This window comes from Coregonus lavaretus (genome assembly GCF_964263955.1).
Source record: "Coregonus lavaretus genome assembly, chromosome: 4".
Lineage (NCBI taxonomy): Eukaryota > Metazoa > Chordata > Actinopteri > Salmoniformes > Salmonidae > Coregonus > Coregonus lavaretus.
This window is the reverse complement of record NC_139991.1, coordinates 5,236,426-5,263,287: the sequence shown is the minus strand read 5'-3', so window position 1 is coordinate 5,263,287 and position 26,862 is coordinate 5,236,426. Positions and strand designations below refer to the sequence as shown.

Sequence of the window (26,862 nt, the reverse complement as noted above, 5' to 3'; positions counted from 1 at the left end):
CCTGTATGAGTCCAGCTAATGGACAGACAGCTACCAGGGACTGGATCCACTTCCTATTATGGCCACTCTAGAACTTATAATTATGATAATTGGTGTGTTGCTGTGGATAGATATGGATGATGTTCGCAATGTGAGAATACTGAAAGGGGGGCATGACGTACTGTATTTTATATGAGAGTGTGTTGACTCTTGAATAACACGTCTTATTAACTATATTTGAAGACATGTCTTTCTTTGCTGTCTCTTTTAATGGGTGAACCTTTAGAAGGTGACAGCGAGTTAGCCTTCAGCAATAGTTGATACTTGCTCTACAAATATGCAGAGATATCCAAAACCTTTTGGAGGTATTTGCATTCCATGCTACTTTCTCAAATCCTGTGAATCGCTCTAATTTTACCATAATCCTGAAACCTATACTCCTGTTTAGATGTAGTGCAGGCAACAGTATGTTTCTACTGTGCAGTGTAAGCAAGGGTACACACAGAGTTAAGGGAATGAGAACATATAATCAAACACCCATTAAGATACCTTGCCTGGGAAAGTGGCAGATTAGAGAAATGAAAAATGAAACAATGCCATTGTGGTATCACGTGAAGGGCTTTCATAGAAATCACAGATCAAACCTTACCTTCACTGTTTACATTGGCATGTTTTATTTCTACTAGATTAAACCCATATAGAATTAATATTTTTTCTAACTCTCAACTCCTACTCCAGCATAGACCATTCAACAGTAAATATGTCCTGTCTGTCACATTCAATATAAGTGCTATATAAGTGATTGAGCTATAAATTGATATCCGGAACCACAATTTCAGTGTGGGGGCCGCACATACAGTAGTAGAAAGATCAGTAGAGCTGTGCGACTCATTGAGTTGGCATGATGCAGATAATTAAGTGAGATCTCTTTCCAGCTGACTAACCCTCTGAGATACAAAAATATCCCACATGTATTTACAAATTGTGATGGCTCTCTGAATAATCATCAATCATGACATAAGAGCACCCTAGGTGTTGGAATACATCATCTTTGCACTTTAAACTCAATCTATGTGTAACCGGTGTGAAATGGCTAGCTAGTTAGCGGTGCGCGCTAGTAGCATTTCAATAAGTGATGTCACTCACTCTGAGACCTTGAAGTAGTTGTAGTGTGTGGAGCGACAGCTAATGATGCTTCGTGTAAGGCAGTTGTTGATGTGTTCAGAGGGTCCCTGGTTTGAGCCCAGGTTGGGGCAAGGAGAGGGAGGGAAGCAACACTGGTACATATGGATATTTAGATCCATCAAAAGGCATGCCATCAGCACTACATAAGAAACGATGGAGCTAAACTGAAGATTTACAAGTTTTCCAAACATCTCTTTCCATATCAGGCATTTTACTCCACTAGTCAACTGTGGTATTCTTTCTTGTAATAATGTTAGGTGCATGTAATATTCTAGTGCATGGTACATATACTATCTGTAAATATGACAGAGCATATGGTATCTTCATCACATCACTTTAATTCCGAGTTATATGTCAACTGTGAGAGCTTTCTCTGTTAAAAAGCAAAGGCATAAATATGCAATTTTAGCAATACAAGACAGGCATTCCATTTGTCAATGCTGATTAAAAGAAATGAAAGTCCCATGACAGAATGTGTACAGTATAAGTCCCTTAAAAAGGCATGCCTACATAGTTACAGTAATCAATTGATGGCTGATTGATGAATGCAAATCATTTTCAGACTCCTGTCTTCATGAAGGTGTTTGGAGTGGTTCTCTGGTACAGGCTTGATCATATCCAGGTAAAGATTTATGGTATGTAATGATTCAGGAAAACACCTATACAAGTACTGTACATATGTCTGTTATCATCCTGCGACTGCTCCTGGAGAGCCACAGTGGATGGTGGATGAGTAGCGCATGACAGAGTATAGCACATGACGATCAATGTCACTTTTTCAATAACGCTAATGTCTGGCAAAGATCCCAATCATGCAAGTAGCACAGACCAAAAGTACCACAAGAGAACATCACAAACAAAGCAAGCAGAGATCACTGCTGAGGACAAATACTGACACAGAACGTCACAGTAAACCACAAGTAGAAGTGTTTTGGCCATGACTCAATAAGTGTTTTGGCCATGACTCAATAAGTGTTTTGGCCATGATTTAAGAATCATTGACAGTAGAGCAAATTCAGACAATGGTCCTTAAAGTTGAAATCCCTAGTTGCTACATCCATTTTTGCACATATCAATTAATGATACAGTATATACCCATTGATTCTTGAAAAATCTAATTTGTAAATGCCTCATGAGCTTATTTCAACTGTCATACTCCATCAGAACCCAAAATACAAGCTTGTTTTACTCCATGTTTGTAAACAATGTAAATGTAAACAAACACTGTATAGCCTCAAAACATGGTTCGAATTATACTTTTTATATCATGGATGTTCAGTCCTGACTATGAATTTGAGAGTGGTTATCTTTCTCCAGGCTCATCCCTCAGCGTTTTACCAAAACACAGGTGGAGGGCCACTTTGCTGTTGTTTCAATTAAGGATTCCAGCTTTAAAGATGTGTGGGACTGACAGATTTTTCTCTAGGATACAAACAACACCAATATTTAATACAAATCCATGCAAATGGTATCATACAGCAGTAGTGGCAGTCTGTCCTGTGGCCTGTATCTCACTGTTAGGGCAGTGTGGAACAGTAAGTATCAGATACTACAAGTCTAAATACAATGACATCACAATATGTTTACAGACGCCACCACCGATTGTCCATTTGCTGTCCGTCCTTTGTGTGTGTCCCATTAGTCTGGCAAGCCCTCTATCACCTGTCCTCTCTCCAGCAACGTCCTGACCCTCCTGACACCTCCATAAGGTCCGTTCTAAAGTCTTAAAAGACTTCTGGTGTGATGGGGTGCCAGTGCGCTGTCTCCACCTGTCCCTGACTGCACATGTCCCTCCAGTGTCCCTGTCCTGCCTCCGGGGCCTCGCAGCCAATCAACACACGGCCCAGCATGCTGCTCTTCGTGTAGAGCCGCCCCTGTTGGAGAGATAGCTGTTTCATTGGTTGCTCTCTGACCATATACAGTAAGTCTGAGACATTTATTTTGTAGAAAAAGAACATACAAATAGTTGTAAGACGCAAATGCACAGAAGACACATTTGATGGAAGACTTGTAACATAATTGAGGATGTAATAAAAACTGTGGACAAACAAGTTATTACATTATCTGTTATTACATTATCCGTGGTTGCACTCTCCTAATTCTTCACCACTGAGTCATTCCTACCTGCATGATGATGAACTCCAGAGCAAGAGGCAGCTGAGTGATGTCACCAACAGGCAGGTCAAAGAGAAAGGGAGCGTTCCACACAGCGTTGTGTCCTCCCGCCCCTTTGGTCACCTTAGTACTGATCACCTTCCCATCCTGACGCAGGTTGATGACTACGTAGTGATCTGTAGGGACATGAGAGCAACAATCAACATGAGAGAGAGAGAGAGAGAGAGAGAGAGAGAGAGAGAGAGAGAGAGAGAGAGAGAGAGAGAGAGAGAGAGAGAGAGAGAGAGAGAGAGAGAGAGAGAGAGAGAGAGAGAGAGAGAGAGAGAGAGAGAGAGAGAGAGAGAGAGAGAGAGAGAGAGAGAGAGAGAGAGAGAGAGAGAGAGAGAGAGAGAGAGAGAGAGAGAGAGAGAGAGAGAGAGAGAGAGAGAGAGAGAGAGAGAGAGAAAATTACAGGAAATTACAGGAGGCCCATCAGTATCTGCAATCTCATAAGGAGCTCAATCAGGGCGGCAGGGGCCTGGGAATATGACTGTAACTAAGGCTTGTACTGTGGCTGGGACTGGATATGGGATTGTGAGGTCGAGGGCTTAACTGGGGTGGTTCTAAATAATGGCTCAGTGGCTTTAAGCATAGTGCTGGCAACCCCAGAGTTGTGGTATTGATTCCTGCATGTGTATCACTGTCAATGTGGACAGTTCTGTATGTTGCTTGGGGTAAAAGCTAAATGAACATGTCATACCTGCTGCTCCTGGCATCCGGGAGAGTTTGGCCAGATTCTCAGCCTTGCGGACCATCACTTTGATGCGGTGGGCCAGTGTCTGGTACTGCAGCAGAATGAAGAGCTGACCCAGGGCCCGTGGAGAAGCACAGAGCGAACTCTTCCTACGACCCAACGTCTCCTGGGAACTCGTACTCTGGGAGGGGAGAGGCTGAGTTAAGAACAGGAAAAGAGGAACACAGTGTTGTTGTTGTGTTGTTTTATTAAGCAGATGTTCTTTCTTTGTGTCCCGAGGTGACTGAAGTACAAAACACAGGATAAAAATAATGACATGTTGTTGGCGCTAAACACTAGAGCGCTACAAGGGTATCATTCTTAACATGTTAATCTAGTCTTTTACAGTGTCCATGAGATTCATTTCACAAAAAGCATAATGAATCTCATTAGTTGCTTATTTAGAGCCGACAGCACCCTGGGCCCAGACCTAGTGAGCATGCAGCTGTGAGCCTGCCAGTGTTTGTGACACCAGTGGAGTCTAATGGGAGATCACCCAACAAGGGAGATTCACGTCACTCGCTGTGTCTCTCAGTCAGTAGTCATTTTGCTCAAGAGACCCCACTCTGTGTCACTCAACTCAACACAGTATTTTCTAATAGTTTTTTTCCCACAACCACACACTAGCATGTTCATCCAATTCCAATAATTGTATTGACTGCCTCTGTCTGTATCTCTGTGACTCAGCCAGGACAAGGGCCACCGATGTCCCCTCGGACTAAAGCATGACATTGCAGAGTCAAATGCTGAGTAACCTGTAAGTGGGCTGACGAACCCATTGGTTCCGGACGTCACAAAGCTAAAGTGACCACCCTGTCTGTGAGGGTACATTACTTTGGTCCCTTGTTACTCTGCACCAGCTCCAAAACCCTGCCACGTCAGTCCCTGGCCTCCCATATGATGTCAACAATAGGGTTATAATGCTAACGGATTACAGTAATATGGCGACATTAATCTGATCTCATTGCACCACTACAGTACCATTAGAAATCACAACAACATCATCACCTCACCTATCAGCTACCATCTCTCAACTTCTATTCATTTTCTCATTGGATGATAACTCATTGAGCTTCATACACGTGACGTTTCCCACATTCACATGGTCAGTATGGATGACATCTCTCTGTGCCTTGTAGCTGAGATCAGAGGTGCCTGCATGCTGCCATCCAGCTTCATGCAGAGATCCACTAATATGACATGGTGTCTACAGAATGTCCATTCATACATCACCAAGCCCGCTCAGCCCAGCGCCAGAGGCCTAGCTCTGTCCCTCTCACCCACACCCTCGCCAGCTCAGGCTGTCAGTAATGCCTTCTGGCACATCCGCCACAGCACCACAGAGGACACGGCACACTGCTCACTGCACTCCACATGTTTGCTCTCCAGTCACAAACTACAATGTCACCATGTCCAACAACAGTGGAAAAACTGCTAATGGCCGCTGGCCCAGACCTTGTTCTGATTAGACTAGCCTGACACACTCCCTCATTGATAAAACATGATATGGGCTATTCATAGCCCCAGTGTGTGTAGTTTTGCTGTGCGTAAAGTTAACTGAAAAAAGAGGTCTAAGATTGTGGGGAAATGTTTTGATAGTGATTGTGAGGCTATAGTGCCCATAGATATAGAATGACTATCTATCTATCTATGTTGTTCTATTTCTATGATAGTACCCTAGACTTGTATAATGACAGGCATAATGTGTTACCTTTTTCAGCCTACTCCTGGTGGGGGTGAGCTCCCTGGTGTAGGTGACAGTTGTGTCAGGCTCCCAGTCCATCTCCCCACAAGGCATCTCCAGCTCCCCCAGCGCTGTCTCTCTCAGGCCTGAGAAGTCCCTGCCGAACACAGCCAGCCGGAGGGTGCAGGCACGGAGCTCCTCCACAGAGCCCACCTGTAGCACAAGGCTCTGGCACTGTATCTCTGGGCTGAGGCTGGGCCGCCGAGACGCCCCCTGCTGGGGTGAGGGGCAGAGCGGGGGCAGGCTGGCTCGTACGATCACCCCACTGCGCCGCCGTGCCGCCCCGGACAGACCCATGATGTTGGTGGTCAGAGTGCCCCGTGCCGGGGAGAAGAGCAGGGAGAAGTGCAGGAGAGGAGCAGGCTTGGTGGGGATGGATATGGAGCTGGAGCTGGAGCCATACTGTGGCTGGGACAGCTCCCCCTGAGGGCCAGGAGGGTGCATGGCACTGCCAGGGCTGGTCAGGCGGCTCTGTTCGCTGTACAAGAAGTTGTCACCGGTCACAGTGCAGCGGCGTTCCAGCGCCCGACGGGTCTTGGAGACTAGGCCCAGTTTGGGGATGGAGGGCAGGGAGGCACGGCCATGGCCTGAAGGCTTGTAGTGGGAGGAGGAGGACACAGCCGGGGTGCTGAGGCGACGCATGGGGAAGCAGGACCTGGGGGAGGACCTCAGCTCGGAGGAGGACGACCGGGGGCGAGGTTCAAAGGGCAGGGCGGTGAGGTCATCCTCAGAGGGGGAGGAGCTGCTATTGGGGGAGGGGAGGTCCAGGACATCCCCATCTAGCTCCTCATACTGCTGCTTGATGGGTAAGGTGCCAGAGGAGGGGGTCAGGGTCACAGTGACCCGTTCACACGTGGCTGAGGAAGTGGACAGTGCAGCCTCTTTGTCCTCTGGTGGATGATACTTCCCTCTCCGCCAACATAGTAGACAGCCCAGCACCAGGCAGAAGCAGAACACTGCCAGACCCACTGCCAGCAGAATCTGCAGGTGGACTGGACACAGGAGGGGTTACGTTTCAATTACATTAGTGACTCAAAAATGCAGAGAGTGAGAGAGAGCGAGAGAGTGAGCGAGAGAGAGAGAGAGAGGCCCCCATTAATTTGCTCCTATTCATTATGAATCATTGAACATAATTCTATTTACCTTATTTATTTACCAATACAGCCCTTAACTTATTATGTTTCTACACCCGTCATCCATTATGAGATTAAACAGGAAATGTCTTTGGGTCCTAATCCTAACTAATTGTTCTCTTTTGAAAATGGAAATTGGCACCGTTATGGGCTTTGATATAAACCAGAGCAGCAGACTGAACTGAATGCGGTGGAGTCACATTTCCTGCTTTCAATGAGGCTTAGTAAATGTGTAGGAGGCGATATCAGCTCTCATCTCATCTCACTGACTACAGATTTATAAGCAATGTAATCGGGACACCAAGGGATGTCTGAAATGGCACCCTATTACCTTTGTAGTGCACTACTTTTGACCAGGGCCCTAGTCAAAATCAATGCACTATAAGGAGAAAAGGGTGCCATTTCAGACACCGAAAAGTAACTTGTCCTGTAACGTAAACACTTGGTGACAGACAGTCTCTGACTATGACTCATCCATCAGGCCCAATCTGTTTGATTGAGAATGAGAAGCTCTGCAAAAATTGTCATTTTCAAGGAGAATGTGAACCAGAGATCACCCTGATCATGACTCACCAGGGCATGGGCAATTCAGAGACATTATCATGGCCAGATGGTGGATGGAAAAGGTTAAGGCTCTCTACTGTGGACAGTGAGCCGATGATCCTTATCAGGAAAAATATTATTGCTTGGTGTAATTTATTGCCTGGGTCCATTTCAGTCATTGATGAGACCCAGTCATTGATAAGATAGCTACTAGCCTAATAGAACACTTGTTATGCGGTCGCTGTTACCACAAATGAAATACAGTATGCTTCAACCTGGTGTTATTAGACTTTACTGGGTCAGGAATGATGATGTTTAGCCAGTTTACATAAATCTCTAAAGTGGAGGCAATGACTCATATTAATTTCTTGATGGAGGACCTTATAATGAACTGCTCCAACTAATTCCTATGCTAATATGATTCCAATGAAATCTATTGGTCTCTCTAAATTCTAACAGAGCCCTTTGATTCCCTGTGACAGGTGTTACATGGGCTGCTAAACCACTACATATAAAAAAGAGAAAGAAAAAGCCCAACTAAAATAAATACTATTTAATAAATAAATAAAATTTGCAACATTTATGCATTTATAACCTGATTTATATAAGCTACACCAGAACATTTCCACCAGTTATTTTTAGCTTACACAATCGAACTTGTATATTTTCATGATTTAAAATGATTTAGTTCATTCTTAAATTAAACCCATTAAAAGGTGTACCACATCGTTAATGTATTAGACGTTATCTTCATGCTGTTGATATTTCCTGCTCTTTGCAACCTGTTGGTCCTCGATATCTTCATCAAATGTTTACATAGCCACGTAAAAATGTGTTTTCATTAGTATGCAGACTATGCACCACCATAACAGAAGTTGAATTTAAATGAATAAATTGGTTTTCATAAAGTTTAAGCTCATTTTTCAACCTTAAGATGAAGACAAGCAAATGCAGTTATTTTACAGTAGGATGTAGCTCATAGAGCCACTGTGCGAAGGAAATTCCCATTGCGATATTATCAACTTAACTTGACTTTCAAAGTGGAACAGAACTGACCAAAATTATAACTACGTTTCTTACCTCCAATAGCATATTGCGTCATTTTCCTGATATTTTTTTTTATATCCCACCGGCATCAACGTGAACGCGGTTTGTGAGTGAGTTCCATTCCTGCTTTATCCTGCACGCGCACTGGGAATTTCCTTCGCACAGTGGCTCTCTGCATTGACGTGACAGCCGGCTCCCTTTAAGCCAATCAAAGGGGTCGGTGACTAAGCTTGTATTCCTTTTCTATTCGTGGGAGTCCGTGGGAGGATATGATGGACTAAAAAGTAAACCATTGCGGCTAATTAGCATCGTATATCTTATTGACAATATGACCTAATAAAAAAAGTAGCTTGATCCAAATGAAGTCAGATAAAGTTATTAATTAAGAAACATCTGACATTTTAAGACATCAAATCAATAATCTTTAAATAGTGTAGCCTAATTAGAGAATACACATACGCACAAACACACACTCTCTGTGTATGACTCACAGTGAAAGACCAAAGATTGCGCCAAGAAAGCTGTCTTTCCTCAGATCTCACTTATCCTTTATTAAATGGTACAGGCATTTTGCCCACATAGTACCCATTACTTAGAGATTGCCATGTCCCATTATCTGCAACTACCTCTCCCACGCTCTGTCCTGTGTCAACCTCCTCCCCATGTCCATCTCACATTCGACATGGACACACACACAAACACACACACACACACACAGTATGATCCCCTTTATAATTCATCTCCCCCTTGTATAGGGAAAGGAATATCTATTTAGAGTATGCAGGCTCTTCGCTTTGGGCAGAAAATGCATCCTATTCCTTTTTGTGAAGACGCTTCCCTGACTTTGAGATGTGGATGAGTAATCATTGTAACTGTCTGTTTGTTTGTGCGTCCATGCGTGTGCATGCTTGCGTGTGTTGTCAGTCCCTCTCAGATCTCTTTATTTCTCCATATAAGACAGAGCAAATCCAATGAGTTATCACGTATTCACATAAAGACACTCCATCACGTCATCTTCATATGCCATCACCACTGTCCAGCCTTCTAGACTGCATTTGCCCAAGCAACTACTGTATGGTTGTTATAATTTCATAAGAAGATGCCTTCCAACTACATCCACTTTCATACTCTGTAAACCTTTATGAGGATGAATAGGTCAATATTTCCTTATCTCTAATGATCTACATTGAAAGAATGCACAAGCCTGCCTGCTGATGGCATCACACATCATATAGTTTAGAGTTAGAGTTTGATTGTCTATGAAGCATGTGTGTTGTGCTATGGATATAATCCTTTGAATATTATCACGGCCATATACAGGGGCGGCCTGTTCAATAGGGCGATATGGGCGACGCACTGCCAAACGGGAAAAGGAAGGGATTTTTTTTCTAATCAATTATATCACGGCAACAGTAGTTATCAGTGTTGTAATCTATACGTCTGATCTGCCACAGTGCCACACTGCCACTAAATGTCGAATCAGGCTAAAGTCGTGCTTCAAATGGCTCCCCCCCCTTTTGGGGCGATTTCAGTCAGGTTGAAAATCGCCCAGAAGTCTGTAATAGACTCCCATGTAAAATCTATTTTTTTCAAATTTCAGAGCCTTCAATACAATCTCAATGGGTGTCTGTGGGCTTGCACTTACGCGCTTTCGTCATACGTTACGTAACCATGAACGTAACTGAGAAAAGAGTGGATTGTTTGAAAGAAGTTCCTTTTTGTCGGCGAACAAATGGAGATAAATTGGCAACGAAACAATTAGGACCTCCCAGACCAAATTTAATAATTCAACAGGTTTCTACTAAAGGCGGAAAGTCCTACACCCGAGGATTTTCCAAAAATTGGTACGAACGAAAAAAGACATTGCCACTCACTCAACTGGATGACGAGGGATACAGGCTAGCTGTCCGCCGCCACAACGATGAGGTTAGTGTTGATAATCACAAGTTTACTGGATGTGGATATGGTGTAATAAAGGCAGTTTATTCAGAGGTAAATATATCTGGAATCGCGTTCACGGACCCGTTCGTCAAACTCTTAGGGAGCTATAAATTAAGCCCCATTACTTACCATATCAGATAAGAGAAATTGCTGCAGCTACATATATTTTACATCCTGGCCCTACATAGTTCACTATTTGCATCACTTACCAAAATATTACATGTGGTCATATATGCTTGGAAAGTGGAGATGCCATAGAACGTCAAAAAAGTAAACATTGCTGGAGACACATTGCCGTTTTGGAGAAGACATCGCGTTTGCTAGCGAAGAGATTTGTTGTGGCAAATGAACTTGGGCTGGGAATTGCCAGGAACCTCACGATAAGATATATGCATCAGCATTGCGAGTCTCATGATTCTATACGTATTGCGATTCGATACTGTGATTTTATTGCGCACCATATGTCTGTTGCAGAGGGATCAGAAAGCCATGAGAACGAGTTTTGATCAGTCATGGAAATAAAAGTGCTGAAAACAAATTTGCTCCCAATGTGAAAAGATTGAGAACAAGCTATGAAGGAACAATAATGGTGTTTTGGTGCAGGTACAGCCAACTAGCGCTAAAATATTGCGATATTGTCAATACAGTATATCGTAAAGTATCACTATGTAACTCGATTTCTTTCACCCCAATCCCTCAAATTAACGGTAAATAACTGAATTGTTTGCCCCACATTTAGCTAAGATGATTAGCTAGCCAGCTAAAATGTTTTATTTAGTTAGCAGTCGCATCTACAATAGTTTACTGTCAATAACATGTCTCCAAAAATGACGTGGTGTCTCCAATTGTGTTGACATTTTACAATTGCAATGCGCATCCATGAGTATCCACTTTCTGTAGCTCAGCTGGTAGAGCATGGTGCTTGTAACGCCAAGGTAGTGGGTTCGATCCCCGGGACCACCCATACACAAAAATGTATGCACGCATGACTGTAAGTCGCTTTGGATAAAAGCGTCTGCTAAATGGCATATTATTATTATTATTATTATTATTATTATCTGAAGAGAGCCCCGAAACATTGTGTGCAGACATTTTATGCAATAAATGAAGTAGGTTCAATCTAGTAGTTCTGATCTTCTGATTGGTCCTGATGAGTTGGGCGAGGTCCCCTGCAGGCTACTGTCACTGTTGCATTGGCTCTGAGTCAGGTTCTCTGTCTTCAAATGTTCAGCCTAAGAGAGGGGATTTTTGTGTGTGTGTGTGTGTGTGTGTGTGTTTAACAGTGATGATGTGTGTGTGTGTGTGTTTGTGTGTGTGTGTGTCCTCAGAGCAAGAACTCGTGAGTTGGAAGAACTGAGAGGCCTATGGCGTGGGTGTTGTCCTTGGCCACCTGCTGACAAGGCTGACAAGATAGGACCCTTTTGTCCATTGTTATTGGATAGGAACAGAACTTATAACCAGCTCCTGACCTAAATAGATCTTAGCACAACATTTTACTCAACATATCATATTCCATATTCACTATAACAAATATATTTACTACGACATTAGCAAGAACCGCCACATCCTCAGCCGGCTAATCCAGTGTGTGAAGTTTTGCGGAGTGTTTGAGTTAGCTTTGCGAGGCAAAGATGAAACTGAGGGCTCCACCAACCCTGGTAAGCCAACACTTTTGAGATCAGTCAATAAATGCTTCTGGTATTGACTTATATGCTGCCCCTGTCTTCATGTTGTTGCTGGACATATCTTTTTTTAAATGTGTGTAGGTCACCTAAATCATCAGAAAAATTGCCCCTCCTGAGAATTTTTTCAGGAGCCGCCACTGGCCATATAGTAAAAACATTAAATCAGTAAGATCAACAGAACAACACTGCCTTGCCTAAAGCATTTTGTGAACATTTTGTGAACAAGTGTTTGCGTGGGAGCTAGATAATATGTTCAGTGAGTACAGATTAATAGGCAGGCATAAATCTAACTATAACCATTTTAGCTCAGTTTAACAGTGTGAGTAAAATGTTTGTTCTTATTGCTCAATCAGCAGAGCTACCAGACAAGCAGTCACTGTTGTGTGAAAGGTACATCATGCACATTAGAGCAATGTCAACAATATCCAGGAACCTAGTTAACACTCATACTACTAACTGGGGTCATATTGATCCCAGATGCATATGTTTGATCATAGACCAAATTCTTCAAAGTTTTCATGACTTTGTCAATCAACTTGTTCTTAATAAATCTAAATCATTGTTTAGTTTTTCTGAACCAAAATATGCACTTATAAAAAATCTAGTCCTTTGGGGTCATTTTGACACCAGCCAAAAATACAGAATTCTGCCTAATTTGATAAATAGGAACTTTATTTGAATCTACAGTTAACTGCCAAAATAAAGGAAACACCAATATAACGTTTCTTAGTAGGGCGTTGGGCCACCATGAGCCACCAGAACAGCTTCAATGCGCCTTGGCATAGATTCTAGATTCCGGAACTCTATTGGAGGGATTCGACATCATTCTTCGACCAGAAATTCCATAATTTTTTTTTTTTTGCTGATGGTGGTTGAAAACGCTGTCTCCAGCGCCTCTCCAGAAAGTTTCGCTGAGCAACTATCGTCATTTACGGCAGTCACACCTGGTATGTTCCAAGGTTATAATACTAAACTAAAACTGAAACTAAAACGAAAACTAATCATCAAAAAACGATTTAGTAAACTGAAACAAAATAATTGACAAATCCGTTTGAAAAACTAAAACAACACTGAAACTATTATCTTTGACTCAAAAACGAACTAAAAAAAATAAAAATAAAAATCTAATAGGGCTTTCAAGCTTTTTTTCTAATTGGGTTTCCCAGTCTCTGAATCTGGCGTATCACATTGAGATTTACTTTATAAATTAAAGGTTGACTCAGCTAGATGATGTTGCCATGAGCAGTACCACATACTGTGCATTCGGGAAGTATTCAGACCCCTTGACTTTTTCCATATTTTGTTACGTTACAGCCTTTTTCTAAAATGGATAAAAATTATTTTAAAAATCGAATCAATCTACACACAATACCTCATAATGACAAAGCGAAAACAGGTTTTTAGACATTTTTGCTAATATAAAAAAAACATAACAGAAATACCTTATTTACATACATATTCAGACCCTTTGCTATGAGACTCGAAATTGAGGTGCATCCTGTTTCCATTGATCATCCTTGAGATGTTTCTACAACTTGATTGGAGTCCACCTGTGGTAAATTCAATTGTTTGGACATGATTAGGAAAGGCACACACCTGTCTATATAAGGTCCCACAGTTGACAGTGCATGAACTGTCAACTGTGGCTAAGCCATGAGATCGAAGGATTTGTCCGTAGAGCTCAGAGACAGGATTGTGTCGAGGCCCAGATCTGGGGAAGGGTACCAGAACATTTCTGCAGCATTGAAGGTCCCCAAGAATACAGTGGCCTCCATCATTCTTAAATTGAAATAGTTTGGAACCACCAAGACTCTTCCTAGAGCTGGCTGCCCAGCCAAACGGAACAATCGGGGGAGAAGGGCCTTGGTCAGGGAGGTGACCAAGAACCCAATGGTCACTCTGACAGAGCTCCTGAGTTCCTCTGTGGAGATGGGAGAACCTTCCAGAAGGACAACCATCTCTGCAGCACTCCACCAATCAGGCCTTTATGGTAGAGTGGCCAGACGGAAGCCACTCCTCAGTAAAAGGCACATGACAGCACGCTTGGAGTTTGCCAAAAGGCACCTAAAGGACTCTCAGACCATGAGAAACAAGATTCTCTGTTCTGATGAAATCAAGATTGAACTCTTTGGCCTGAATGCCAAGCGTCACGTCTGGAGGAAACCTGGCACCATCCCTATGGTGTAGCATGATGGTGGCAGCATCATGCTGTGGGGATGTTTTTCAGCGGCAGGGAATGGGAGACTAGTCAGGATCAAGGGAAAGATGAACGGAGCAAACTACAGAGAGATCGTTGATGAAAACCTGCTCCAGAGTGCTCAGGACCTCAGACTGGGGTGAAGGTTCACCTTCCAACAGGACAACGACCCTAAGCACACAGCCAAGACAACGCAGGAGTGACTTCGGGACAAGTCTCTGAATGTCCTTGAGTGGCCCAGCCAGAGCCCGGACTTGAACCTGATCGAACATCTCTGGAGAGACCTGAAAATAGCTGTGCAGCGATGCTCCCCATCCAACCTGAAAGAGCTTGAGAGGATCTGCAGAGAAGAATGGGAGAAACTCCCCAAATACAGGTGTGCCTAGCTTGTGGTGTCATACCCAAGAAGACTCAAGGCTGTAATCGCTGCCAAAGGTGTTTCAACAAAGTACTGAGTAAATAACTTTTGTAAAACATCACAGTACGGTTGAAATATATATGGCAAATAGAAATCCTATATGGATGGTGTTAAGAGATAGATGGGAGGTATTGAATAGAGTTGAAGGATGGGACTAATAACAAATAACAACAAATAATAACAAAGATAGCTAATAATGTAAGCATACTGTGTCCATAATAAGTATATAGGTTGTATGTTGGGAGCTTTTGGGAAAGAGCACAGTTAGAAAGATATGGCATATAGAAGCAAATCGGATGGACATCATGAAAATGATCGGAGAGGTTGAGAGTAGAAAAACAAAAAAACAAAAAAAAACATATATATATATATATATATAATAGAATTATTGTAAAATTAACTGTGTCCATAAGGTGTAGATAGTAAGTATAGACCGGAAGTAGAGGCCTGGGCATTGTTGTTCACTAATTTACTCCAAGTAGGGAAAGGATGGCGGGGTTGAAAAGTAATAAAGGGGAGTATATATATAAAAAACATGGGGGATTGGAAGTGATGCAGACAATTACATTGATAGAGGATACAATCTATCTGCAATATTAAGCTGATCCACCCCCCCCCCCCCCCCAAAAAAAAAAAAAAAAAAAAAAAAAAAACGGAATAAAGGGACTGAATACTTATGTAAATGTAATATTTCCGTTTTTAATTTTGTATAAATGTGCAAAACTTTGTCATTATGGGGTATTGTGTGTAGATTGATGAGGGAAAAAACAATTTAATCAATTTTAGAATAAGGCTGTAATGTAACAAAATGTGGAAAAATAACACTTTACGAATGCACTGTGGGCGTGTTCGAGTGTTATGGTTAAAGCAACCGACTGCAGATGAAAGTCAAGTAAAGTCAGGGGAGGTGCATCTGCAACAGCCGAAAGTCAGACACTGATGTGTCTTTCCAACAGCAAGGCTCAATGCAACATGGCAGTGTTGCCATTGTTTATGCTGGTTTTATTTTGGAATGTCGAAATAAACATGTGTCCAACCCCCATATCACATACTCACAAACTGTACAAATATGTGTGTGTGTACATTGTACTATCAATTGGTGAGAGAGCCTCAAATATCACATTCATTTGTACATATCCACCCTATACATGAATCACGGCAAAGTTGGTTCCTGTTTCAGTCATGTCTTTGGTCACTTTCGCGTGGGTCAAACAAAAATGCCCTAATGATTGGTTGACATTGCAGGTGCTGGCTCCAGGATGAAGTTGATGAAGAGCAACTGCAGAAACTTGCAGTCGACTGCAGTCAGAACTTCATCACCTTTGATCACATGGTTTTTGTAAAGTTCATGTAGTCGTCATGTAGGCGCAAGTTGGACAATTTTTATCCCCATAATGCAACACACTTTGGAAGGCGGTGACCAACGATGATCATCGACTTGACAAAAGTGATCCGCTCGAACACGCCCCGTTTCTGCAATAACATGGACTCTTAAAAACATGATGAAACTTTGTTGCCCCTAGATAAAACAATCAAGGTGTTGTAGCAAACAATTAATAGAATGGACTTGGAACCTCTAACCCTGGCAATTTGACTTGTAAACTCATGGGTACACTTGCAATGGCTGCCTGGTATTGTGATACAATAATTTCCATGGTAATGTAGAATGTTCAAATTATGCTAACTGATGTGGCTCATGCAATGGAATGTATTTTTTGTAATATCAGTTGAGATGAATCAACAAATCACAGCACGTATTGATGGTCGTCACTAGTTAACACAGCCACAAAGTCGTAATTATGACTAAATCCCACCCATTTCTAAAATGTATCTTCTTAAAATCTGATTTTAAACCTAACTATAACCCTAACTTTAACCACATTGCTAACCTTATGCCTACCCCTAACCTTTAAGTAAGACCAAAAAACACATTTTTGTATCCAATATTGACTTAGTGTCTGTGGAATCTGACTTTGTGGCTGTGTTATCTAGTAAAAAACCCATCTTGATGGGTACACTTCCTGCTTTTACTCCCTGCTTTAACTTCCCGCTTTGTTCGCTTTCCACTAGATTCTATAGCCACAAAGTCAAAATTGGCTATGTCATAAAAATGTATGAAAACAAAACATTTGCTTTTTGGTCTTAATTTAAGGTTAGGGATATGCATATTGTTAGCAGTGTGGTAAAGGTTAAGGTTAGGGCTAGGTTTAACATCTAATTTTAAGAAGAGAAATTGTAGAAATAAGCGTGGTTTAGCCATAATTATGACTTTGTGGCTATAGAAGCTAGTGACGACCACTTTGCTCCTATGGGTTCCTGTTTCAGTCATGTCATGTCATGTTCGCGTGGATCAAACAAAAACACCCTAATGATTGGTTGACAATAGAGCCTCCCACAATGGAGGCACTGGCTAAAGGATGAAGTTGGTGAAGAGCAACTGCAGAAACTTGCAGTCGACTGCAGTCAAAACCTCATGACCTTTGATCACATGATTTTTGTCAAGTTCATGCAGTTGACACAAGTCGGACAATTTATATCCCCAGAATGCAACACACTTTGAAAGGCGGTGACCGACTTGACAAAAGTGATCCACTCGAACGCGCCCATTGACATGAGCATGATGCAAGACTTTGCTCTCACACAGTCACACAGCGTATCTGCGCATGTGCACGGGTGTGCTTCATGCTGCTACATCGCTACGGGACCAAAACAGCTGAGAAGTTTAGCCTTGTGCTTCGACTTTCCTGGTTGTTGCAGAAATGTACCCACTACCATAACCGCAGGAAGTAGGGGTGCTGCGGGTGCTGCAGTCACTGTATTAGTGGACCGATATAGCCATCTGCAGCGCGGGCAACACCCCACCCCCCCCCGCTATGCCCACTACTACTGTTTACTTCATGCATCTACGTCATCTCGCTGAGTCTACCTTTAAACCTAACCTATCCTATGACCTGACCCATCACCTTATGCGTTACTGCCTCACAGTGGCAAGAAGTGACATCCCCAAAAACACAAAACCTATACAACAAATAAATGGCTCTTAGCCTTCCACGCAGGAGAGTAACGAACGTATTTTGAGATTATAGTACTTGCAGAGCTGTCCAATGGGAAAATGAATGGTAGCTACAGTGAGGGAAAAAAAGTATTTGATCCCCTGCTGATTTTGTACGTTTGCCCACTGACAAAGACATGATCAGTCTATAATTTTAATGGTAGGTTTATTTGAACAGTGAGAGACAGAATAACAACAACAAAATCCAGAAAAACGCATGTCAAAAATGTTATAAATTGATTTGCATTTTAATGAGGGAAATAAGTATTTGACCCCTCTGCAAAACACGATTTAGTACTTGGTGGCAAAACCCTTGTTGGCAATCACAGAGGTCAGACGTTTCTTGTAGTTGGCCACCAGGTTTGCACACATCTCAGGAGGGATTTTGTCCCACTCCTCTTTGCAGATTTTCTCCAAGTCATTAAGGTTTCGAGGCTGACGTTTGGCAACTCGAACCTTCAGCTCCCTCCACAGATTTTCTATGGGATTAAGGTCTGGAGACTGGCTAGGCCACTCCAGGAACTTAATGTGCTTCTTCTTGAGCCACTCCTTTGTTGCCTTGGCCGTGTGTTTTGGGTCATTGTCATGCTGGAATACCCATCCACGACCCATTTTCAATGCCCTGGCTGAGGGAAGGAGGTTCTCACCCAAGATTTGACGGTACATGGCGCCGTCCATCGTCCCTTTGATGCGGTGAAGTTGTCCTGTCCCCTTAGCAGAAAAACACCCCCAAAGCATAATGTTTCCACCTCCATGTTTGACGGTGGGGATGGTGTTCTTGGGGTCATAGGCAGCATTCCTCCTCCTCCAAACACGGCGAGTTGAGTTGATGCCAAAGAGCTCGATTTTGGTCTCATCTGACCACAACACTTTCACCCAGTTCTCCTCTGAATCATTCAGATGTTCATTGGCAAACTTCAGAAGGGCCTGTATATGTGCTTTCTTGAGCAGGGGGACCTTGCGGGCGCTGCAGGATTTCAGTCCTTCACGGCGTAGTGTGTTACCAATTGTTTTCTTGGTGTCTATGGTCCCAGCTGCCTTGAGATCATTGACAAGATCCTCCCGTGTAGTTCTGGGCTGATTCCTTACCGTTCTCATGATCATTGCAACTCCACGAGGTGAGATCTTGCATGGGGCCCCAGGCCGAGGGAGATTGACAGTTATTTTGTGTTTCTTCCATTTGCGAATAATCGCACCAACTGTTGTCACCTTCTCACCAAGCTGCTTGGCGATGGTCTTGTAGCCCATTCCAGCCTTGTGTAGGTCTACAATCTTGTCCCTGACATCCTTGGAGAGCTCTTTGGTCTTGGCCATGGTGGAGAGTTTGGAATCTGATTGATTGCTTCTGTGGACAGGTGTCTTTTATACAGGTAACAAGCTGAGATTAGGAGCACTCACTTTAAGAGTGTGCTCCTAATCTCAGCTCGTTACCTGTATAAAAGACACCTGGGAGCCAGAAATCTTTCAACATTTTTGACATGCGTTTTTCTGGATTTTTGTTTTGTTATTCTGTCTCTCACTGTTCAAATAAACCTACCATTAAAATTATAGACTGATCATGTCTTTGTCAGTGGGCAAATGTACAAAATCAGCAGGGGATCAAATACTTTTTTCCCTTACTGTAACTTGGCTAGAGAGGAGACTCGTCATATTCATAGTCTCCTCCTCTGCCCAGATTCTTGTTCAATGTTTGATATGCTAACGGTACTAGCTAGCATATAATTGTCTTGCAAGCTACATTTTGCTAATGTGTGTACGAACAAGAAAATAAACCTGCACATGCTTCTGAATTGTTGCATTATTCAAGAGTGTAATATGGTTGGTTTGCATTATTCAAGAGTGTAGCTAATATGTTTTAGTGGAAAAGATGCTCGCATTGTTGAATAGTTTGCAAGCTTACTGGCTAGTCAGTGGCTACTGAGATACTGATATCGATGGTAAATCAAATCAAATTCTATTTGTCACCTGCTTCGTAAACAACAGCTTTACGAAGCATATGAAATGCTTACTTATGGGTCCTTTTCCAACAATACAGAGCCAAAGAAAAAAATATATATAAAATTAAAATATAAATAGTGAAGTAAGGAATAAATACACATTGAACAACAATAATGATGTAAAAATAACATGGCTATATACAGGGAGCACCAAATCGATGTGCAGGGGCACGAGGCAATTGAGGTAGCTATGTAAATATAGGTAGGGGCAAAGTGACTAGGCAACAGGATAGATAATAGACAGATAATAGACTGAGCTGTAGGCAGGGCTTTCTCCTATAAAGCTAAATTTTTATGGAATGGTCTGCCTATCCATGTGAGAGACGCAGACTTGGTCTTGACCTTTAAGTCTTTACTGAAGACTCATCTCATCAGTAGGTCCTAAGATTGAGTGTAGTCTGGCCTAGAGGTGCGAAGATGAAGGGCAAGGCACTGGAATAACGAACCGCCCTTGCTGTCTCTGCCTGGCCGGCTCCCCTCTCTCCACTGGGATTCTCTGTCTCTATCCCTATTACGGGGGCTGAGTCACTGGCTTACTTGTGCTCTTCCATGCCTCCCCCCTAGGAGTGGTGCGTCACATCGTGGCAGGCTTTTTTTGCACTATACTCAACTTGAGTGGGTTGAGTCACTGACATGATCTTCCTGTCCGGCCTTGCGCGCCCTCTGGCTCATGCGGTGGAGGAGATCTTCGTGGGCTGTACTCAGCCTTTTCTCAGGGTAGTAAGTTGGTGGTCTGTTGATATCCCTCTAGTGCTGTGGGGTCTGTGCTTTGGCAAAGTGGGTGGGGTTATCCTGCCTGGTTGGGCCTGTCTGCGGGTATCGTTGGACGGAGCCACAGTGTCCCACGACCCCCCCCCCCCCCCGCTTCCAGTATCTATACTGCAATAGTCTATGTGCCGGGGGGCTAGGGTCAGTCTGTTATATCTGGTGTAATTCTCCTATCTTATCAGATAGTCCTGTGTGAATTTAAGTATTCTCTCTCTCTCCCTCTCTCCCTCCCGGAGGACATGAGCCCTAGGACCATGCCTCAGGACTACCTGGCATGATGACTTCTGGCTGTCCCCAGTCCACCTGGTCATGCTGCTGCTCCAGTTTCAACTGTTCTGCCTGCGACTATGGAACCCTGACCTGTCTCCAGACGTGCTACCTTGTCCCGGACCTGCTGTTTTTGACTCTCTCCCTCTCTCTCTCGCACCTGCTGTCTCACCCTCTGAATGCTTGGCTATGAAAAGCATTTACACCTGTGGTGCTGACCTGTTGCACCCTCTACAACCACTGTGATTATTATTTGACCCTGTTGGTCATCTGTGAACGTTTGAACATCTTGAAGAACAATCTGGCCTTAATGGCCATGTACTCTTATAATCTCCACCCGGCACAGCCAGAAGAGGATTGGCCACCCCTCAGAGCCTGGTTCCTCTCTAGGTTTCTTCATAGGTTCCTGCCTTTCTTGGGAGTTTTTCATAGCCACCGTGCTTCTACATCTGCATGACTTGCTGTTTTAGGTTGGGTTTATGTATAAGCACTTTGTGACATCTGGTGATTGAAATTTGACTGTAGCAGCAGTGTATGTGGAGCAGTAGCAGCAGCGTATGTGGTAAGTGTGAAAGTGTGTGTGTGTGTGTGTGTGTGTGTGTGTGTGTGTGTGTGTGTGTGTGAGTGAGTGAGTGAGTGAGTGAGTGAGTGAGTGAGTGAGTGAGTGAGTGAGTGAGTGAGTGAGTGAGTGAGTGAGTGAGTGTGTAGCGTCAGTATGCATGTGAGCGCATGTTATGTGTGTGTGTGTGTATGTGTGTGTTGGGGTGCCAGTGTAAGTATGTGTGAGTGTGTGGGTAGAGTCCAGTGGGCTTGCGTAGAGTCAGTGCAAGAAAATTAGTTCAAAAAAGGGTCAATGCAGGTAGTCCAGGTAGCTTGTTTAGCAGTCTTATGGCTTGAGGGTAGAAGCTGTTCAGGGTCCTGTTGGTTCCAAACTTGTTGCACTGGCACCGCTTGCTGTGCGGTAGCAGAGAAAACAGTCTATGGCTTGGGTGGCTGGAGTCTTTGAAAACGTTTTTGGGCCTTCCTCTGACACCGCCTGGTATAGAGGTCCTGGATGGCAGGGAGCTTGGCCCCAGTGATGTACTGGGCCGTGCTCACCACCTTCTGTAGCACCTTGCGGTTGGGTGCCTTGCAGTTGCTGTACCAAGCGGTCAAGATGCTCTCAATGGTGCAGCTGTATAACTTTTTGAGGATCTGAGGGCCCATGCCAAATATTTTCAGCCTCCTGAGGGGGAAGAGGTGCTGTCGTGACCTCTTCACAACTGTGTGGGTGTGTGTGGATCATGTTAATTCCTAAGTGATGTGGACACAGAGGAACTTGAAGCTTTCAACCCGCTCCACTACAGCCCCATCGATGTGGACACAGAGGAACTTGAAGCTTTCGAAACGCTCCACTACAGCCCAATCGATGTTTCCTGTAGTCCACAATCAGCTCCTTTGTCTTCCTGACTTTGAGGGGAGGTTGTGGTCCTGGCACCACATTGCCAGATTTCTGTGTCAATGAACAGCATTCTTACATAGGTATTCCTTTTGTCCAGCTGGGTCAATGGGAAAGGGAAAGGGGATACCTAGTCAGAAACAACTGAATCCATTCAACCAAAATGTGCCTTCTGCATTTAACCCTCTGAATCAGAGAGGTGCGGGAGGCTGCCTTAATTGATATCCACATAATCGGTGCCCGGGGAGCAGTTGTTGTTTGGGGTTAACTGCCTTGCACAAGGGCAGAACGGCAGATTTTTCCACCTTGCCGGCTCGGGGATTCGAACCAGGGCGTCGTTACTGGCCCAACACTCTTAACCGCTAGCCTACCTACCGCTCCGCTATAGGAGGGCAGTGTGGAGTGCTATAGAGATTGTGTCATTTGTGGATCTGTTGGGGCGGTAGGCAAATTGGAGTGGGTCCAGGGTGTCTGGGATGATGGTGTTGATGTGAGCCATGACCAACTTTTCAAAGCATTTCATGGCTATAGATGTGAGTGCTACAGGGCGATAGTCATTTAGGGAGGTTACCTTGGCGTTCTTGGGCACGGGGACTATGGTGGTCTGCTTGAAACAAGGTGATATTACAGACTGGGTCAGGGATAGGTTGAAAATGTTAGTGAAGACACTTGCCAGATGGTCAGCGCATGCTCTGGGTATGTGTCCTGGTATTTCGTCTGGCCCCTTGGACTTGCGAATGTTAACCTGTTTAAAGGTCTTACTCACATCGGCTACGGAGAGCGAGATCACACAGTCGTCCAGAACAGCTCGTGCTCTCATGCATGGTTCAGTGTTGCTTGCCTCGAAGCGAGCATAGAAGGCATTTAGCTTGTCTGGTAATCTCGCCACGCTGGGCAGCTCGCAGCTGGGTTTCCCTTTGTAATCCGTGAAGGTTTGCAAGCCCTGCCACATCCGTCGAGCGTCAGAGCCAGCGTAGTAGGATTCGATCTTAGTCCTGTATTGACACTTTGCCTGTTTGATGGCTCGTCGGAGGTCGTAGCGGGATTTCTTATAAGCTTCCCAATTAGTGTCCCGCTCCTTGAAAGCGGCAGCTCTAACCTTTAGCTCAGTGCGGATGTTGCCTGTAATCCATGGCTTCTGGTTGGGGTATCTACGTATGGTCACTGTGGGGACAACGTCGTTAATGCACTTATTAATGAAGCCGGTGAGCACTTATTAATGAAGCCGGTGACTGATGTGGTAAACTCCTCAACGTTATCGGACGAACCTCGGAACGTATTCCAATCTGTGCTAGCAAAACAGTCCTGTAGCTTAGCATCCACTTCATCGGACCACTTCCATATTGAGCGCATCACTGGTACTTCCTGTTTTAGTTTTGCTTGTAAGCAGGAAGCAGGAGGATAGACTTATGGTCTGATTTTCCAAAGGGAGGGCGAGAGACAGCCCTGTATGCTTTTCTGTGTGTGGAATAAAGGTGATCTAGAGTTTTGTCACCTCTAGTTCCACAGGTGACATGCTGATATAAATTATCACCAGTCACGACAAATGCTGCCTCTGAATGTGCATTTTCTTGTTTGCTTATGGCCATATACAGCTCGTTGACTGCAGTCTTAGTGCCAGCATCGGTTTGTGGTGGTAAATAGACAGCTACAAAAAAATATTGGTAAATAGTATGGTCTGCAGCTTATCATGAGGTATTCTAACTCAGGCGAGCAAAAACTTGGGACTTCCTAAACATTAGAGATCGCGCAGCAGTTGTTGTTAACAAAGAGACACACCCCTCCTCCATCTTACCCGAGTCTGCCGTCCGGTCATGACGAAGCATAGAAAAACCAGCAAGATGTATATTCATGTCCTCGTTCAGCCATGACTCTGAGAAATATAGGATATTACAGTTTTTCAGGTCCGGTTCGACTTTGCTTCCTCTTTCGAGTCCTGGGGATTAGGGCCTGGTCCGGAGTAAGCAGAACGTCCAGAGCTGCCGACTCGTTGAAATATACATGTTTATCAAAATTCAGGTTAGTGATCGCTGTTCTGATGTCCAGAAGCTGTTTTTGATCATAGGAAATGATGCCAGAGACATTATGTATAAAAAAGTTAAGATCAGCGTAAAAAATAATAAAAAAATAGCAGAATTGGTCAGGAGCCCATAAGACTGCTGCTATCCACTGCAGCGCCATGTTAAATTCGGAGCTGCAGAGCAAGAATGTCACGTTGCCAGCCACAATGATAAGTAAGGTAAGGATGTAATGTAAATTGAAAAATGTACATATTATGTCAATTGAAATCTCGTCATGCTGCCTCTCCTTACATTTTCGTAAATGAGAATAGCCTCTTTGTCTGCAAGAACCTTGAGTTACAGATCTGCTATTTTAATTTGACCAGTTTCTCACAGCAGGAAAATAATCCTGCAGCAACAGGAAATGTGAATTATTATGTGGATTATAAATTTTCAGGGACATTTTTGTAGGGGTTGATACATTTTTAGTTAGGGTAAATCAAGTCTGACATTTTAAAGTGAAATTACAAAGTCTGGAAGCCTTTTTCAACCTTGAATACACTACAAGTTTGCATTTCCTGCAGTGCCAATTAAGATAATACTGTACATCTGTACATGGGATCAAAGTATATATGAACAAGCATTACAGTAACCTACTATTAGAACAATAGAAATTATCAACAGTGAACCATCAGATGGGAGAAGGAGTCAGTACCTTCCAGGTTCTTGGTGAACAGGACCTGTATGAGCAGCCAGATGAAGAGGAGGACCACGACACCCTCGATCATCCCCTTGCAGCAGAAGAATAGTACAGACTGCCATACAGTCCTCTTCCTCCAGGTGATAAGGCATGGTGACACCTTCTGGGGAGCCAGCTCTGGAAGCTCTGTAACACTGTAAGTCTATGGAGAGGTGTCACTGGCAGCCTCACATTGATGGTGCCTCTTTAGTCTTCTGTAGGCCCCTTCCTCTTCTTCAGCCAGTTGAGCTCTGGTCATTTATGTCAGACACCTACAGTATAAGACCCCCAGCCTCTCACTTCTGTAGTCACCCCTTTTTTCCCCTCTTAGCTTAGAGCAGTTGTCCATTTGGAGGGTATTCAATGATTTTCTCATACAAGTTAAAATCACACAAAAAAAGAGCAAAAGGTGATGCAGAGGTTGTGATACAGAATTATCCAATAATCCTCATATTATGCTCTGACAAACACCAACAAAAAATGACAAACTTGGTCTTCTTTTCAAAGTCCACAAAGCAGTTAGTTTGGCTGACCCATGCTGAGTTGCTCCATTCCACAGCTGAAACGATGTCTCATTCAGTGAAGTGGCAGGTACTCCGGGCCATTATGGTGATGTGATGTGGATATCTCGATGACTTCTCAACAATACCCTCTTTCTATTCTGTAATCTCTTCAGGACAGTAATCCCTTCTCCCTTGCAGAGAGAGGGAGGCTGGTGGGGTGGTGTAGGCACGCTACCTGTGAGCCAAGTGTCAGTGAAGAGAGGTTTGTTCATCCTGCAGTTTTTATCTCTGGCCAGGTTTCTCACATAGCTGCAGTCTTGTCCCAGCTCCCAACTCTCCCCACTCCATGCCCAATACACACACACGATCAGCACAATTCCCCCTCCCTTTCTTTTGTGACCTGCAAGCTGTCACTTCCATTAGCAAGTTCCCGGTCTGCAGACTGCAGAGATGTACCCTTACTCACTCTGCTGCAAACTGCCTGCACACACACTTTCTCACTGCCATTCAGAGAAGCAGTGAACTCTTCACTGGCCGATGGCCAGCATTTAGATTGCATTCAGTGTTCACCTCAATTACTGCTATGGAATAAAATGTGTGTGCGTGTGTGTAAAAAAAGAGAGGGGGGGAGTGTAGCAGTTCAATGTCTTCTGTATTGCCCACATATAGGAATGTGATAATATGAGCTAGAATATCAAGTCTTGTAGGACTACTTTATTAACAATGCTGCAATGCTGACTGGTGTTCCATTCCACTCCACATTCTATCCAGATCCAAATGACACTATATTTAAAATGGAGATACACTGAGTGATAGAATGTTCTAATGATTGTCAGTAAAAAACAAAACATGTTTGCTGGTGGGGAAAACCCTCAAACCTATATCATGTAATCCAAGGACTGTAACATCAAACAACTGAGAGACACCGGGTCATCACTAAACTGTGACAATGCTGCCATCTATTGGTCAGCAGTAAAAAACACTATTTTACAACCCAAACCAATAAAAACATGGATTTTTCCCACTGAGGAAATACTCTGGTTCACTTACTCCTTTCACCTACTAAAAGGCTCATTGTAGTTTAAAGGGGAATGGAAACACTTTAGGAAGTACAGCTAAGCAAAGATATCTATTCCATCCACAAATACTAAACATGTGAATTTAACATAGAAACATCTCTATTTTTTGGATTTTGATTTTGAACAACGTTTATTAGAGGTATGGGTAGTGGCGTAGCGCCATCTTGAATTGCCATAGTAATGACTGACGCCAATGTGTTATTGGTAGGAATGAGCAAATTGTGAGTTTTGGAGACTGAATAGGCTAGTGGCAAGTCCCC

General features: G+C 43.5%; 1 protein-coding gene across 1 annotated transcript; it reads right to left on the bottom strand.

Annotated features, from left to right (window-relative positions):
- Nucleotides 1-1,482: 1,482 nt before the first annotated feature.
- Nucleotides 1,483-25,069, bottom strand: LOC311128552 (uncharacterized protein; the record flags this gene model as incomplete). The annotated part of the gene is made up of 5 exons (XM_084160740.1): nt 1,483-3,038; nt 3,289-3,455; nt 4,019-4,193; nt 5,763-6,787; nt 24,997-25,069. 5 exons carry the CDS (start codon nt 25,067-25,069, stop codon nt 2,889-2,891), a joined length of 1,590 nt encoding a protein of 529 aa, XP_084016866.1. The 3' UTR covers nt 1,483-2,888.
- Nucleotides 25,070-26,862: the final 1,793 nt, after the last annotated feature.